We start from the raw sequence: 16,051 nt of genomic DNA on the forward strand, positions 1-16,051 counted from the left end.
AGGTTAAACTATGGCAATGGATTATATTGCACTGTTTCTGTTAGAGGAGCAACTAATAATCACAGCAATGGCAGGGTGGCAGGCTCTTAAAATACATCCATCTAGAGCTGCCAAGGGGAAGAACACTATTATTTATTCCACGTGTTATAGGATCAATGAAAGTCTGTCTACACACAGAATTCCCAGCCCCTCAACCACACATGCACACATAAAGCAGCACAACGCCAAATTTTAAAGGCTTGACTTGGCACGGTCACCATTGTACGACACAGGAAAGAAGCTATGCCATGACAAAGTGCCGTTATATCATTATAGGGACGGCCGTAATTGGTGTTTACCAGTTTATTTGCTTTTGTTAAAAAAGAAAAAGAAAAAAGAAGTCATGACCCACCTGATGCGTATACAGGGTATAAAACTGAGATTGGGCCAGGCTTCGCAGCCACCAAATAATAAACAATAAACTTATTGATGTAATGAAAAGCTACAAGGGATTGCAAGTATCCTGCAGGCAAGGACAGAATTCAAAATGATCTCGACAATCAGAGAAATACCCTGAAAAAACAAAGGCTCCGATTCAACCGGGACCATGTGCGGAGTCCCACGCTTTGGCCAGCACGGTGGGCTGTACGAAGGCATGATGTGCTCAGCACTGCTAGAGAGCGCTCTGGGGAAACAGTGCTCTCCAGCAAAGGCGTTCCTGCTGAACAGGAGCTGAACGTGGGCAACAACGTCATGCTTTTGGGAAAGGGCAAAACAGCACCAGCATGAGTGGCTGGACACATGAATCCTGTCACACCCCTCAGTCTCCGGAGGGCCCCCGCTGAAGCGCTGCCAACGGTTTTGAACACAGCACTTCAAAAAAAAGATGAAAGAGTCTACGGGAGAAGCAACGGGATCTAAAAAACATGAAAAAAAGCTTGAAGCAGGGGCATGGCAGTTGCCTACTACCCTTTCGAAATCTCTGAGAACCAGCATGGCAGGCACAATCACCCAGTGAACTATTCACTTACACTGTAGAGAATCAGCGTGTTTTAAAAGTTTGTTTTCAGTGGCTTAAGGCAGATGAATAAAAGGAAAGACTCACTTCAGCACGATGGCTTCCTAAAGGCGAGAATCTTACCACGTCAAAATACGTGGTAAGCAAAATACTTCATTGGTAAGCATCTGACTACAACTCGCCACTGCTTTATTGGGAGCATTCTTCTCCAGACAATTCCCAGACATTGGGTCTATTTGCATTAAAACTGCTATGCGCTAATTTTAAAGATTTGTGCACCAGCTCTCAAAGCACATAATGGCAGCTTTACTGTGTTATAAAAACAGCTAAGCATGGAGAATTAATGGAAAGATGTCTCTTCTAATGTAATTAGTTCAAATTACTAAATCTGAGCAGAACTGAAATCACTCAGTTTACTTTGAAAAGAGTTTCATTTAAAAAGAATAAAAAGGAACTCCAAGTAAATATTTACATCATAGCTTAATTTAATCTTAACGAAAACAATACCAAATAAATCATTGAAAGGAAACTGGGTTTCGTGTTGTACTGTCTTCTTAAGACCGATGGCTCATGTTCAGAAACAATATTACTTAAAAGGAAAAAAAAATCACTGACGCTTCCTTTTTTGTCAACAGAAACATTCTTGTTCTCAAAATTAAAACAGCGGGTTTTGAAAACACCGTCTTTAAGAGGGCAAATCAGGAGATGGACTTCACTCACAAAATAACCCACCTGATGGTAAGAAATGGGAACAGGCTTCCGAAAAACGATCCACTCCACGATCTCGCTACATGGAGGAGTAGTCAGAGAACCTGTGTAGCGGTAGTAACTCCCCAGCGACGTCGGCAGCAGGTCCCTCAGCACAAAGGGATCCAGAAAGGTCTCCTTCTCTGCAGGGAAGATTGACAAGCAGAATTACACTTTTTTTTTACGTGTCTTTAAAGCAGACATCACATTGATAGGCAGCCTAACAAGGTGTAATAGCAACAACATGTTTTATTATATATATGTATATATAAAATGAAAGATGAAAACACCCTATCAGGAAGGCAGTGTAAGAGTTGATGTGTTGATTATTAAAAGAGCAGCCAAAATGCTAGTCAATCCTATAGTGAACGTGCATGCTCCTGTTTTGAATGTGCGCAGGTGTGAAATGCCCTTGCTATCCCCCTGGTTTAAGTTCATGTAGAAATCACACTGTATTCAGTGGTTTCACCACTCAGTAAATGGCTCTTCAGCTTGACGGCAGCGTGGGTTCACCAGGATCCAGTGGTCCCGCTTGCTGCTGCCTGACCAAAGAGCATCAGGCAGCAGATCTGCTCCATCCCTACTGGATGGGGAAAGGGATGTTGCAGTGGCTTCGGTCCCTCGTGGGTGGCGGAGCTGGAGGAGGCAGAGCCCCCCTGTTCAGGCCAAACCTCTCCGGGAGCTGCCAGGGGGATGAGCTGAGGAGCAGGGCTGCAAGGCAGCACGACTCCGCTGACGCCGAGCTCCAGCTCAATGCAGTGCTCAAAGCAGCATCCAGCCAGCGCTCGTTTGGCGTCAGCGGCACCCAGCCATGCAAGCACAGCCAGGGTGCTGCTGGGTGCAGCCAGCACAGCACCAGAACCACTTTTCAGAGACAAAACCTCTTCTCCCCAGTTCAAGAAACTCCTTCCCAGGGTCCAACATCTGGGGACAAACTCCTCCGAACAGCTCGGGCAGTCTGAAACACAACCTAAGCACTGGAAGCATTTAGCTTCAAGTAACAGTGACAAGCCAGTAATATTTAACACTGTGAAGAAAAATAAATGAAAGGAGGGAACAGCTGCAGGCGAGACAATTTTCCTGCCATCCCCGAGCATTTATTCTCTGCAATTTATGTTGACTCACTGGCCAAAGCTCCCTCTCAGTCTGCACAAAGGTGTTCCCTGCCTCAGGGCTCGCAACACGCATACATCTCTATTCCTCACTTTCTATATTCTTCGTGCCTCAAACAAGAGTCCACGTGTGGGAAGCGAGAGCTCTTCTTTCTCTGTCTCATCAGAGCTGCCGAGCAAGCCCGCGCTCCCCGCAGCAGAGCAGCGAAGCAGGCAGGCTGGTGACTGACACACACCTCTCCCAAAATCAGAAGGAAAAGAAAAAGGATGAAGTCTGTGGAATTCACTTCCACAGAATCCCACAGTTTTCTAGATAAAGTCTTGATCAAATCGAGAATTGCCTGTACCTCTGAGCAGCAGCCTGATCATCAGGGGGATTCTTTTTCCTCCACTGCTGCTGCAAGGTGCAAATACACAATGCACTTCAGACACCTTCTATTCTGCACAATATCAACGGGTGTGCAATGTCTTCATAGCCGTCAGCATTCCAAAATATGAGTCATTCTATTAAAGTTAAAGTATACATTGCAACAGAATACTGCAGTCTCTTCGTTAACATTTTTTCCCTTTAATCCAAGCAGATATCAACCACTTCTGCATCCCCAAAGAGGAAACAAATAATAAAACAGATTTTTTCCTCTTCAAAGCATACCTCTGGGAAAAAAAAAAAGCGTGCTTAGATAATAAATAGTAAAATATATATGATTGGACAAAGTTCAAAGAGATTCTAATCAAGAAGTCATAATCACAGCAAAAGGTCGTATTTAATTTGATTGCCTCATTTTTATGCGGGAAAAATTGGTTAGAAAACCTGCAAACACAGCCACAAGATTTGATTTCCAAATTCAGCACACAAACATCTTCACAGCGCATTTACATGGGTTCTCCATTTATTTACATGGGTTCTGCCTCTCTATTTAAGCTGAGCACACAGCAGACAGCTATGAATCCGAAGGAATATTCCAACACGCAAATGCTCTCTCTGCCTTAACAGCCAGTGACTATAGATGAAATAAATAGGAGGCAAACACACATTTTGAGAAGAGCTTTCCTCTTGTTTCAGTTAAAATTATCAATTGAACTATTTTTAACTTTTACAATCTTTTATTTAGAAGGATGGAATCACTTAAGATTCTGGACAAACATTCTGTGAGAAACGGAGAATATGGAGTATCCGTTTATCAAAGGATGTCAGGAGAGCCAAGCTCATTTTACACTTTCAAGGGTTTTTGTGCCATATGCTGACAATATTGTATTTTAATAATTAATTGTTCATCAAAGGAAAAGATGAGGAACAGGGATGCTAAATTCAAAGTTATTCAGATTTCAAAAATGAATAATGCATGACTTTTATATTAAATACACACTGTATTAAGTAGTCTACATTTCATCCAACTCTGTCTTTCATTTTTAAACATTTTGAACTACAATATGAATAATCAACCAAGGGAAGCTTATTTAGACAGAGAAATACCTTATTTGAATGCAAACTGGATGTATCCGACTATGATTAAATTTTGGTTATCAATTAGGGAGGGTTTTTTTCCTGAGCATTTGGAAAGTCACAGTCAGCTGCAAAAAAGAATACTTCTTGAGGAAAACGTAGCTTTGCTAATACACAGTTTAAGTAGGGCAGGGTGTACTCGAAGTAATTTTTCATGGCTACAAGCAATGCTCTAAGTTTTCATTAACGAATTCCAAAGATTAAATTAAAAAAGTATATATAATTGGATTAAAATGACAACTAAAATAGATGATAATCAATTGATTATGCTTTAATAACCTAATACTTTTGAAAACAGATAATTCATTTGTATCACTTCCATCTAGATGCACGGTGCAGAGTTTTAGAAACCACAGTCACAAACAGATCTTCACGTGAAGCTTAACGAAAAGGACTCAGATATTCAGGACTCCTATATCCTTCAAGAGCCCATAGAAACAGCAAATGTGATGGAGCTACGTCCCTATGAGCTTAAGATCTTTTTGAAACCGGGATTTTGAAGACATGTTGCTTTTGAAATTTCAACCTTATATCAGTTATTATTGATGGTAAAACTCCAAGAGGAATCATTTGCAAGCTAAGCAACAGCATTCACTGAATGGGCTATAATACTTCATATATATGTACATATATACATATTGTGTACCTACAATTCCTACTAAACGGCAAAGAACAAGGCAGGAAATAACAAAAAAACCCTTCTTCACTGCCTTTTATGACCAGCACCTATTTCCCATTTTCAGCGCCTGGGATGCGCATGAGTTGTGCCCTCAATGCTGGGAACAGACTGAGAGGGTGAGACGTTCAGAGGGAGAGGAAAGTGGATGAGGCTGGGAACTGCAAGATCTACAAGGCAGCATTTGCTGACAGGTACTACAGAAATAACTGCCAGACATAAGCAATATAACGCGTCAGTGAAAACATCTTTGTTCACCTACAAACACCTGTGAACCACTGCTATCAATGCCGCAAACCGAATCCACGAGCCACCAACTCATTCCTTCTACACGTAAGCTACAGCCCACATCAAAGTGGTCTCTGCTGCTGCTCCTTGTCCTGCTCTCATCTAAGCACCCAAATGCAGACGAGCACCCAAGCAGAAAAATGACCAACCGGGCAATGGGAGCTCCAGAGACCATCACCCTAACGACAGGCCCTTGTACTAGAGCATCCCTGTGGGAAAGCGACAACAACCACGCCGCTGCGGCCACCCCACCAGGCAGCACGACAGAGAGCAGCACCTGAAACGTCTGTGGAGATGCCCCACTTCAGCTGTTCACAAACAGCAGTTCCTTGTTTACAGCAGTAAGGCTTGCAAAAAAGCGTTGGCTCTAATATTTCCCAAAGAAAGATTAGCAAAAGTACCACAGATTCATTGTTGACAATTAAGACAATGAATGTGACATTTAAACTGCTGAGTGTTCCACAGCATGAAAGGGCACTACTGTACTTTAACACTTACTTTCAGAAAAAAGAATTAACAGAGCCAGCTGATAGTAGATTTCACCTTCTGATACAACATTCACGTCTACCTCCTACAACAGCAATGTAAAAGCAGCACCCAGTTAATATTCTCTGTTTGGGCTGGTAAATCGCCCCATGGTTTTGCACAGAACCAAGCGCCGTTTCTTGTATAACCCAACGACAAAGCAACTGCAGGCATGCTTTGAAAAGCTGATCTAGTTACACTCTTTATTTATCAAGGCATCACCATTAGATGTGAACTAATACTGAAATGCGCATAATAGTTTTCAAAGAGAATGAGTTGGCTCATTGTAAGAAGCTTGACATGAGCCGGCAATGTGCGCTCGCAGCCCAGAAGACCAATCGTATCCTGGGCTGCATCAAAAGCAGCGTGGCCAGCAGGTCGAGGGAGGGGATTCTGCCCTTCTATTCCTATCTTGTGAGATCTCATCTGGAGTGCTGCGACCAGTTCTGGAATCCTCAACATAAGAAGGATATGGAACTGTTGGATATAGGTCCAGAGGAGGCTACAAGGATGATCCAAGGGCTGGAGCACCTTCCATAGGAGGACAGGCTGAGAGAGTTGGGGTTCTTCAGCTTGGAGAAGAGAAGGCTCTGAGGAGATCTTATAGTGACCTTCCAGTGCCTGAAGGGGCTACAAGAAAGCTGGAGAGGGGCTATTTGTAAATTCTTGTGGTGATATGACAACGGGGAACGGGTATAAACTGGAGAGGGGCAGATTTAGGCTTGACATAAGGAAGAATTTCTTCACCATGAGAGTGGTGAGACAGTGGCCCAGGTTGCCCAGGGAAGCTGTGGCTGCCCCATCCCTGGAGGTGTTCCAGGCCAGGTTGGATGGGACCTTGGGCAGCCTGAGCCAGTGGGAGGTGTCCCTGCCCATGGCAGGGGGGTTGGAACTAGATGATGTTTAAGGTCCCTTCCAACCCAAACTATTCTGTGATTCTAAGCAAAGAGAAAAATCAGACCTTAAAACATACCAGTAGCGGATGTCCAACCAACCACCGCCATTTTCACAAGCTGCTCCCAACAAATATTACATTGCAAGTGTCATCAATTTTGAGTTCAAAACCTGACTTGCTAAAAATATATTCTATGAAATGCTTTATAAAGATAGACCTGAATTTTAACCAAATCACTGTAGAGTAAGAGGCTTCTTGAGATACGCAGGTAAATAGCAGACAACTATCTGTGATGAAAACCTTATTTAAATCTAACAGGAACTTGGATTGGAGATCACAAGCAAATAACTATATGCCAAGTCCATTTATATCTCACGGAATGTTTTGGGGCTTTCATCATGTTTTTCTGTAAGAAAACAGGAACTTGGCTGCATTGAAAACAATATCTTAAAATGAGCTTATTTCCAGAATTAACGTATGTGCAATGCCTGATAGGTGGAAACGTTACCCAGCTCCACTTTGAATAACTGAAATCTGCAATACCAACGTGAAGAGCTTTGAAAGCCTCCCAAATTTGTTAAACAACGTTACTGCCAATTTTATTTCCACAATGAGCCAACTCATTCTAAAGCTCCTGCATTCAAACATTTAAAAAGCAAACACACAAAAATAATCAAAAGGACACCGTGCCGCACACCCACTGAGGCAGAACGTCCCAGATAAAGCAGGCTGCACATCAGAGCCTGGGACCAGACTCACGGTGGTGGTTTTAAAGATGGGATTACAAATACTATATGTTCCTTTAACAGAAAAGGTCAGCTGATGAGTACTTGCTGTGTAAATCCAGCAGGATGAGCAGTTTCTGTTCATCCTCTCTACTCAGGGTAATTCTTGTCATTTATTGTGCAATTATTTTCCTTACTTTTATTCAGTTTTTGAGAAAACAGAGCCTCCGCTGAACACTGTAAGGAACCATAAAGACACAGAAAGCACAGCATGGCAGGGAGGAAGGGAATGAGATAATAACACAGTCCTGCAGACTAATTTAATCTGAGACAACCAGCGAGCGGTACAAAAAAACAGGAGGAAAGAAAATAGGCAAGTCTCCTACGCCAAAGAAATTGAAGTTGAACATTTCCACACCAGGTGCTGGTCTTACACTTCATTTTTCTCACTCCCTCTCTTAAAACAGCTCAGGAGGAAAAGGTTCACCTGGGGGGAAGAGGTCTTAAGTCCTTAAAGAAGTAAAAAATAATTCTGAACCTGTAATGCTTAAGCATTGCTGATGCTGAGCTTGGCAGAGTGGCTGTGGCCATTCTGGATAGGGATGAGGCTTCTTCAGGTTTCGCAACACCTCTTGAGGCAGAAGTACTTGTAGAGACAGGGCCGGAGGCACACAGAAGCTACAAAATACAGACTGGTAAGCAGTGGTGCGAGGAAAAAGAAACTGTGACGAGTAACTCAGAGGAGAAGAGGATTCCAGGAGTAAGCCAGAGCCCAGCAGAGGCTGGTGAAGCGAGGCGGAATTGGCCAGAGAAGCATGGGCTGTTCACGTCTGCTGCAGCAGAGTCAGAGCAAAACTGCATGTTCTCAGACTTCATCGCCCCTCTCTTCCCAGCAAATGTCCTTAAAACTCACCAGCAAAGAATTGAGCTCTTTCCCCCTGCCGGTGCTTTGTTCACGTTCAGCCTTAATCCTGAACTTGGAACAACTGCAATCTTCTTGTTAGTTTGAATTAGTTTTTCTGTGCAATATATTAATTCTATGGCAGTTTGCTGGGTCTTTACTCAGCCATGACCAGCACTGCTTTCTGCAGGGCAGACAGGAGAAGGACCAGAGATTTCCAACACTTCCACCATTTATTCTTTTCAATGATACAGACCCCTGCAGCTATGCACAGAGCTGCCCTATATAAAGGTGTGAACTTATCACCTCTGCTCTCATCTCCATTTCCCACTTCCCTCTGCCTGCCCTTTGCTTCACAGCAGCCGTGTCCTGGCCCCTTTCACATGGTTACTCCGACTGTGAACACAAGAACAGATCAGAAAACAAAAGAATATATACAGATCATCCCTGAGGAAAAAGAAATGCTCCTCCATATTTCCTTCTCAGGTTAACACCTCGTGCTGCTCTCCCTTTGATGGCCTTCCTTGTTCCAAATCGGGCTGCTGCTTCCTTCAGAGTTTTACTTTAAAAGACGAGGTCCCATGGTATCACATCTCACCCTCACTCCTCTCCCACACCTTTCTTCTCTACAACCCCTGGATATTTGGTGCAGAAAGCAAACAGCTTGTCAGGCGGTGTTATGGTTAAAGTTAAAAACAAAAGAAAAAAACTGTCATGCTGCTAATGGTGTTTTCTTGTTATTATGCCTTCTGGTGTGACAGATCCACAGGGTAACTAACACTGTCTGGATTGCTTCCTTTCTAGTGCTGATTTATTTTAACAGGTTATTGCCTGCCTTTTTTCTTAGGACACTGGAGGGATGTGCAACATATTTCTTCTCTAGCCTTTTTCAATATTAAAGTAATTCTAGTTTGGTCATTCTGTATTTTGGTATGGTTTCCCCAGCAACCTCTGAAACTTTGGTGGTCACCACCAACTTGCCTTACCCATCCTCTTAGAATCACAGAAACACTAGGTTGGAAAAGACCTCTTAGATCATTGAGTCCAACCATTCCTATCTGCCACTAAACCATGTCCTTATAAACAGTATTTCTGGTTTAGACTGGACATAAGGAGGAATTTCTTCACCATGAGGGTGGAGAGGCCCTGGTCCAGGTTGCCCAGGGAAGCTGTGGCTGCCCCATCCCTGGAGGTGTTCCAGGCCAGGTTGGATGGGCCTTGGGCAGCCTGAGCCAGCGGGAGGTGTCCCTGCCTCTTACACGGGGGTTGGAACTGGATGATCTTTAAGGTCCCTTCCAACCCAAACTATTCCATGATCTCGACGGAGACTCAAGATCACACTATGCTCCATGCTGAGCTTAAGTTACGGCATTTTAATAACCAAAAGGCAGAAGAAAAAAATCAAAATTTTTTCCCAAACTCCCTTTTAAATAAACAACGGTTCCTCTCTTCCCCTCCCCCAACTCCATGTTCGCAAACAAGCAACAGATGCCATCTATTCACTTTGTACCTAAGCTTTTGATCTGGCTGCACTTTGATTTTCTGTGCTCACTTTTGACAAGGAAGGGAATAAGAGCCCCATTTTTCTGACACTAATAGAGGCTTTTCTGCTGTGGTAATTTATTTGTGCTCTGCTAATAATTTTCTGCTGATCCATGTAGATTCTTGGTGACAGACACAGAGAACAGGACAGAGCGACAGAACACGGTTTCCATCACGGTGAAAGACTTCCCAGGGGCCGGGGGGAGCATGGGCTGGTGCTCCCTGTGAAAGCCGAGTGCTTGCACAGTGAACCAGGACCCTGCAGAGCCCCCTGACCAGGCTGGGAGATGGCAAGTGCCTCCAGAACCAGGTCCTGCCCTCAGGATCGCCACTGTGGAAGGAGACTCGTTTTAATGCCTTGCAGGCAGCAGGTAAGAACAAGGAAAAGGTATCTCTAAGAGGCTTACATACAAAATGGTATTAATAAGGGCAAGTCAAAGACAGCAGAGGCGGGAAAAAGAACGTGCTCCATCCTGCTAGGTGCTCCTCTGAGATATTGCTGAAGCAGACAAAATCTTTAGTAGCCATTTTAATGCAAATCAGCTGTATAAGACATAGCCCGGTATTTCACGGTCCCCTATTTCCACAAGGGCACAGCCCCTCTCTCTGAGGCCTCGGGAGCTGCCTCAGCCCTTGCACAAGGGCAGTGCTGTCCTGCCCAAGCTCCTCAGCATCTCAGGGAAGGATGAGGAGCAGAAAGGGCTTGGGACAAGACATTCAGCTGAGCACATCAGCAGTGAAACACAGGCAGAAAAATGTGATTTGCAGCACTGTGACTGGGCCACGTGTGGTGCAAGAACAGCCAGGCACTAGGAACTTTATTACCTTACCTAATGACCCAACTTCAACTAAAGATGTGCATCATCCCACCGGCACCAGCAGTGCTGGAGACATTTCCCATCAGTTATCATAATAAGAACATTTGAAAAGGTACTAAAAAAGACCCCCAGTGGTCACAGCTGAAAGATACTGCCAAGGCAGCATCAGGAAATTCCTATCTCGCCTGCTCTTACTCCATCCCTTCTGCAGAGAGGGCTGCAGGCTCCCAGCTGGCAGTCCCCGGTGGGCTCTGTGGCAGACACTCGCCGTGTGCTTCGCGGCAGGGAAAGCAGGAGTGAGAATAGCAGGCACCTCGCCGGTGGGAGGTGTGACAAATCCTTGGCAGAGCACAAAACTGAAAGCAATTTTAAAATCAGCAACAGGCATCTGACAGCTCTGAAAAGTGCCTCCTCGGTGCTTGTCTGCCTTTACAGTGCTCTGGGAGGGCAGATGCAGGAGTTGGGGAGCATCAACGTGATGGGAATGTACAGTTTGGTGGGAAGATGTGGAGCAAACCCGAAAGCATTCTCATTGATCCAAACATCGTTAGGCTGTTTGGTACATCACTGGTTTTCCTCCCAGCTAAGAAACTTTATACGGTTGCTCATGTAAAACTAAGCTTAATGTGGCATTAAGATTCTACAAAATTATGCCTGAAGATAAGGAAACAAAGTGAACTCTGAGTAGCGACTAAGCCTGTATTGATTTTTATGCGTGTGTTTCTCCATCATTGTTACTAAGCTGGTGACACTGTGAAGGGCACAATTATTTATGTTCCACCAAATTAGTAAAGTAATTCAAATCCCTGACGAAATCTCAAGCAAAAATTGTTTTCACTTCCACAGAAAGTCTTTCTGACACTTAAATTCTTCACTTACCCCTGGAAGGACATTGTAAGGTTACAAGAACTTCACAGAAAAAGCCCACAGGCTATGTGAGAAAAATAAAAAACCAGGTCCCCAGTCATCAGTACCATCCCTACACCCACCTACGCGTCATTGGAACTGTCACCATCATGGGGACAGGTCGGCGTGGGTGCCCTACACACCGTGGTGCAGAGTCCCACAAAAGATCAGGCCCTTCAGTACCACTAAAGGCAAATGAAGAAGTGAGGATGAGTGTTTCTGTGGGTGTGCGATTCTCTCTTTGAAAACTGACTGCTTGCGAGGAAGAAGTGACTGCCCAGCACAACTCAGGAAGGATGCTCTGCCAGTTGGAGGAAGAGGGATATGGGAAACCACGGGAATCTCACTTAAATAGGCATGTTGAGATGAGCCACGTGGGAGGAGCAAAGCAGAGGAGCTGGTGATCCAGCCAGCAGAGGGTATATGAACGTGGTCTAATTTAAAAGCAAAATGGTTATCTTGATATTCATACGTATTCTTCATTTCTACGTTACAGGCACGTGCCTCTGCATTGTGATGATCCACATAACGTAGGCTCGGAAATGTTATAAAATACAAAGAAACGTAAGGTCCCGCTTTTGCCTTTCTCCAGTTCCTTTTGTTGGATCCCTGCTTGATGCAACCCCTCTATCCAAAACCACATGAGTTTTCCACCACATTTCAGCCCAAAAGCCCATGTTGCCTTAGGGTCCCAGTTGAATGCAGCCAAATGGAAGGCAGAAAGAACATTTCCAGGTAAAGTCATGAAATCTGCTCATGAAAGACGTAAGTAAATTACATCAAGAAAAGAGTGTGTCTGAAATAAAAGCTCACATCCTTACTATTATGCTATGTAATAACATTAAAAGAGAGATACGATATGAGAATTCTTCACTGAAGCGTTCCATCAATATCTAACTTAAAGAGAACAATTTTTTTTTTGAACAACTACTTTGTAAGAGGAAATTCCCTTACTCTAGCCACCAAAAGTGCCTTAGAAAAGGCCTTTAATCAGGGCCTTTGAAACAGGAAGGAAAGTAAGATTTTCCTCTTTTTCTTCCTTAATGTTTTGAAAAGGAAACAAGCTATTGAAATACATCAAGCGGTTTCCTTTACTTGAAATGCTAGCTGCCTTCTGTGCATTGTGAGCAAAACAAAAATAAACGCCTTTTATCCACCCTGCTTGTGCTGCGGGTAGGCAGCACCAAGACGGACTAATCATTATGTGGTCAGGGACTTACAACCTCGGGGCCATGCCACATCCTACCCAAACAATTATTTTTGGGAATGGAATAATACTCTCAGGAGACACCGGTATGATTATCCACTAGTGGCTATTTCGGCTGCTGCAGCGAGGAGCAAGAAAGGGAGCAGAAAAAAACCAATGAGATTGCTACAACACCGTCGTGCTTGCAGGGGGTAGAGAGTCTTGAAATAAAGTCAGGTAGAAAACAGAGCTAAAAAGAGATCTTGGTCCGGTTAAATGGCAGCTTGACTTCAGTGTCAAATTACTCAGCCACTGAAAAATCCTTGCAGCCCAACTCATCCCCACTTTATTTGTGCTAGCCTGTTTCCTTACCCAGTGGGAGCTAGATAATAACACCTATTTCTGTGGAAAACACCGCAGGTTTTCAGCTCAGTGTGTTGTTCTTATTTCACAGCAGAACACTGCAATTTATAAACAGCAAAACCTATGGAAAATTCTCTAAATTAAGGACTTTTTGGTATATTATCATTTAACCCCTATTTTTCACTTTCATTGGATTTATTGGTGTTCCCAGCTGCAAATGTTAAATGACTCTGAAAGTAGAGCAATTAATCCAAAATCCTATTTGTTTTAATCTAAAACTGTCAACTAGTTTTAGGTTTGCAGTCAAGAGAAAAAAAAAATGTTTGTTAAGCTCTACAGCCTGAGCTAATGTCTAAAGACAATCCTCGGAAAAGGTGCAAATATGTTTTATCACAGCACTATAGATGGGACGGAGATTTATTATAGTACCGAGCACCATTCCAACAGATGCCTTTTGAATTACAATGAGATTGTTAAAACTTTACAAATCATTATATTAAAACCTGACAAGAGTACTTTGGGAACTGGAATATCTCGTTGTCATTGCTAATGATGCATTACCTGTGATAAGGTTTCAGGAAAATTCTTAAGCAAAATCTGGTTATGAAAGTATAAAATATATTAATATTTATTTCAGTACCTGCTATAAGTTCAAGGATAATAGGTTTATATGCATCAGAACAGCCAAATGATCGTATTGATGTCAGCATTAGAAAGATGTTCATCTGCTGCAAAGTTTAATTAATTTTCACAGATAGTTAATTTTCTGTTTCATTATCAGCTCCCTAAATTTGAAAGACAAATAATTTATAAACAAATAGAAACTTCAGTGCAGAGTATTTTTAGAGCGAACAGAAGATAAATAGCAGGAGTGAAGCATCAACGCTGCCTTCGAAGTACTAATATGAATGATATATTGTAGTAGGTTTTGATTGATAACTTACGCATTCTAGAGCACTGACTGAAAAGAAACAAATTGTTTACTGTTAACCCCAACCATTTTCAGGTAACAAATGACTCCGATCTTTACCAATCAAATAGTGCGATGCCCTTAAACATCAGTGAATGAGCAATGTGCAGGCTCACTGCATCCTTCCAGGGGTGACCTGATCCCTCAAGGACAATATTCCTGCCCTTCTCCCCTTCCCGGCAAGTTGAAAGTTTAAGCAGCTACTTACCATGATGTACGACGCCCTTCAACCCATGGATAATGGGATCCAGTGCGGGATTGTCCCTCTGACTGACCTACATGCAAAGGATACAGCATTGGTTACATCTATTCTGGCATCAGGCAGAACGGTCTCAGTTTAATCTTTTAAAGAGGGGAAAAAAAAGGATGTTATCTAACAAGCTCCTTAGTTCTCACATTAACAACGGCTCTTCACCAAATGCCAAAGATACACGGCATAATAAAGTAAGGAAGGTTAAATCAAAAGAAAGCATCCTCTGAATTCATTGAAACGTTAGCCAGATTCTCCCCCCAGCGAAGCCCAACACCAGAGACACATTTTTTCTCCAGCTACTTCCACTTCCATAGGAAAGCTGCTGTGATAAACAGAAGTTATCTCACACCAGTCCATCCTTCACTGATACGGGAATAAATCTGGTGCTGTCACTGGAATCAGTAAGGCTGGACCCCTTTCAGCCATAACGGAGCTGCGCCTTGGCATCCCATTGCTATTCAGTTTTTATATTTAATTAATTGAGTGTCACTTGGATAAGGGAGAGAAAAAAACCTTTGTGAGAGAATCTAGAAGAAATCTCTGATTTTTGACAATGCAATTGCCTGCACAGATCAAACTCCTGTGTCCCACAATGCTATCACCCAGCGACCACCTCTGTCCTCCCCAGCCCTGAGACCCAGCACCAGACAGAGGAGGGGAAGGCAGCAGGGAAGATTAACCCTGCTGAGCTCCACAACTTCCAAATTAAAACCATCCCTTCCATCGCTTACATGTGACACAGCCAAGGCATCTACAACCAGCAATGCCAATATTTTTTCAACCTCTTCAGAGGTATTGAAGGAGTAACAATTTCTGTGAAGGTGTTCCATCAAGATACTTGCCAATTTATTTTTGGGGAAATAAAGACTGCCACATAGCTCATTTACATGTGACATCTGTCTGCTTTTTGCCACTCACCAGTTTCAGAAGCCTGAGCAGCGCTGATCATTTTTGGATGGACTGCTTCTCATGGGCAAACACAATGAATGCAAAAGAGCCCTTGTAATTTGCTGCTCACCCATAATCTCAATGTCATTAGGAAAACCAGAGTTTAATCACTTTATGGCCATGTATTAACACATGAGAAAAGGAGTGGGGGTGAAAGAAGAAATTCCTGAGAGAGGACCTTGTGTCCAACAGGAACACAACACCGTATGAAGTGCAGAACCAGCTTGGAGTGCCCTCTTCAGAAGATACCATTGACCCCAGAAAAAGCAAAATGCGTTCTTGTCAAAAAAGCAGAAATTCTAATGTCTTGAGGAGAGAACTGGAATCCAGTGGCCCAGGTTTCACAAGCACAAGCACATCTCTTCTCATCTTTCCTCTCCATGACTAATTAGGAGTCTTAGAAACCTCATTACCTTCTTTGCCAAGTGCACTGAAAAGACCCACAACAAACCACCTTTCTTTTTTCTGTTTATTTGGCCTTTGAACTACTCTGTTGTGTTCAGGACACATTTTCATGCTCTTGTCTAGAGAACTCTAAAACATCTTGTTTTGTTTTAGTGTTCTAAATGGAAACTGAAGATCCTTTTCTCATCACAATACTCCAGAACTTGCAACGACCAGGTAAGGGCAAGATATGCAATAAAACTATGAAAGCAGCAAAAGCAGCTTTGAAATACATACGGCTTAGATGTTAC

The 16,051-nt window shown here is 43.1% G+C and overlaps 1 protein-coding gene across 2 annotated transcripts in view; it reads right to left on the bottom strand.

The window, feature by feature from the left end:
* Positions 1-16,051, bottom strand: part of PTPRG (protein tyrosine phosphatase receptor type G) — a 416,754-nt gene that overhangs the window by 103,683 nt on the left and 297,020 nt on the right. For both annotated transcript variants that reach the window (XM_054076618.1, XM_054076619.1), the window contains exons 6-7: positions 14,364-14,430; positions 1,730-1,887 (exon numbers count right to left, since the gene is read on the bottom strand). In XM_054076618.1, coding sequence (XP_053932593.1) covers positions 1,730-1,887; positions 14,364-14,430 — 225 coding nt within the window. The remainder of the gene's footprint in view (positions 1-1,729; positions 1,888-14,363; positions 14,431-16,051) is intronic.

The sequence above is a fragment of the Cuculus canorus genome, chromosome 11 (genome assembly GCF_017976375.1).
Source record: "Cuculus canorus isolate bCucCan1 chromosome 11, bCucCan1.pri, whole genome shotgun sequence".
NCBI lineage: Eukaryota > Metazoa > Chordata > Aves > Cuculiformes > Cuculidae > Cuculus > Cuculus canorus.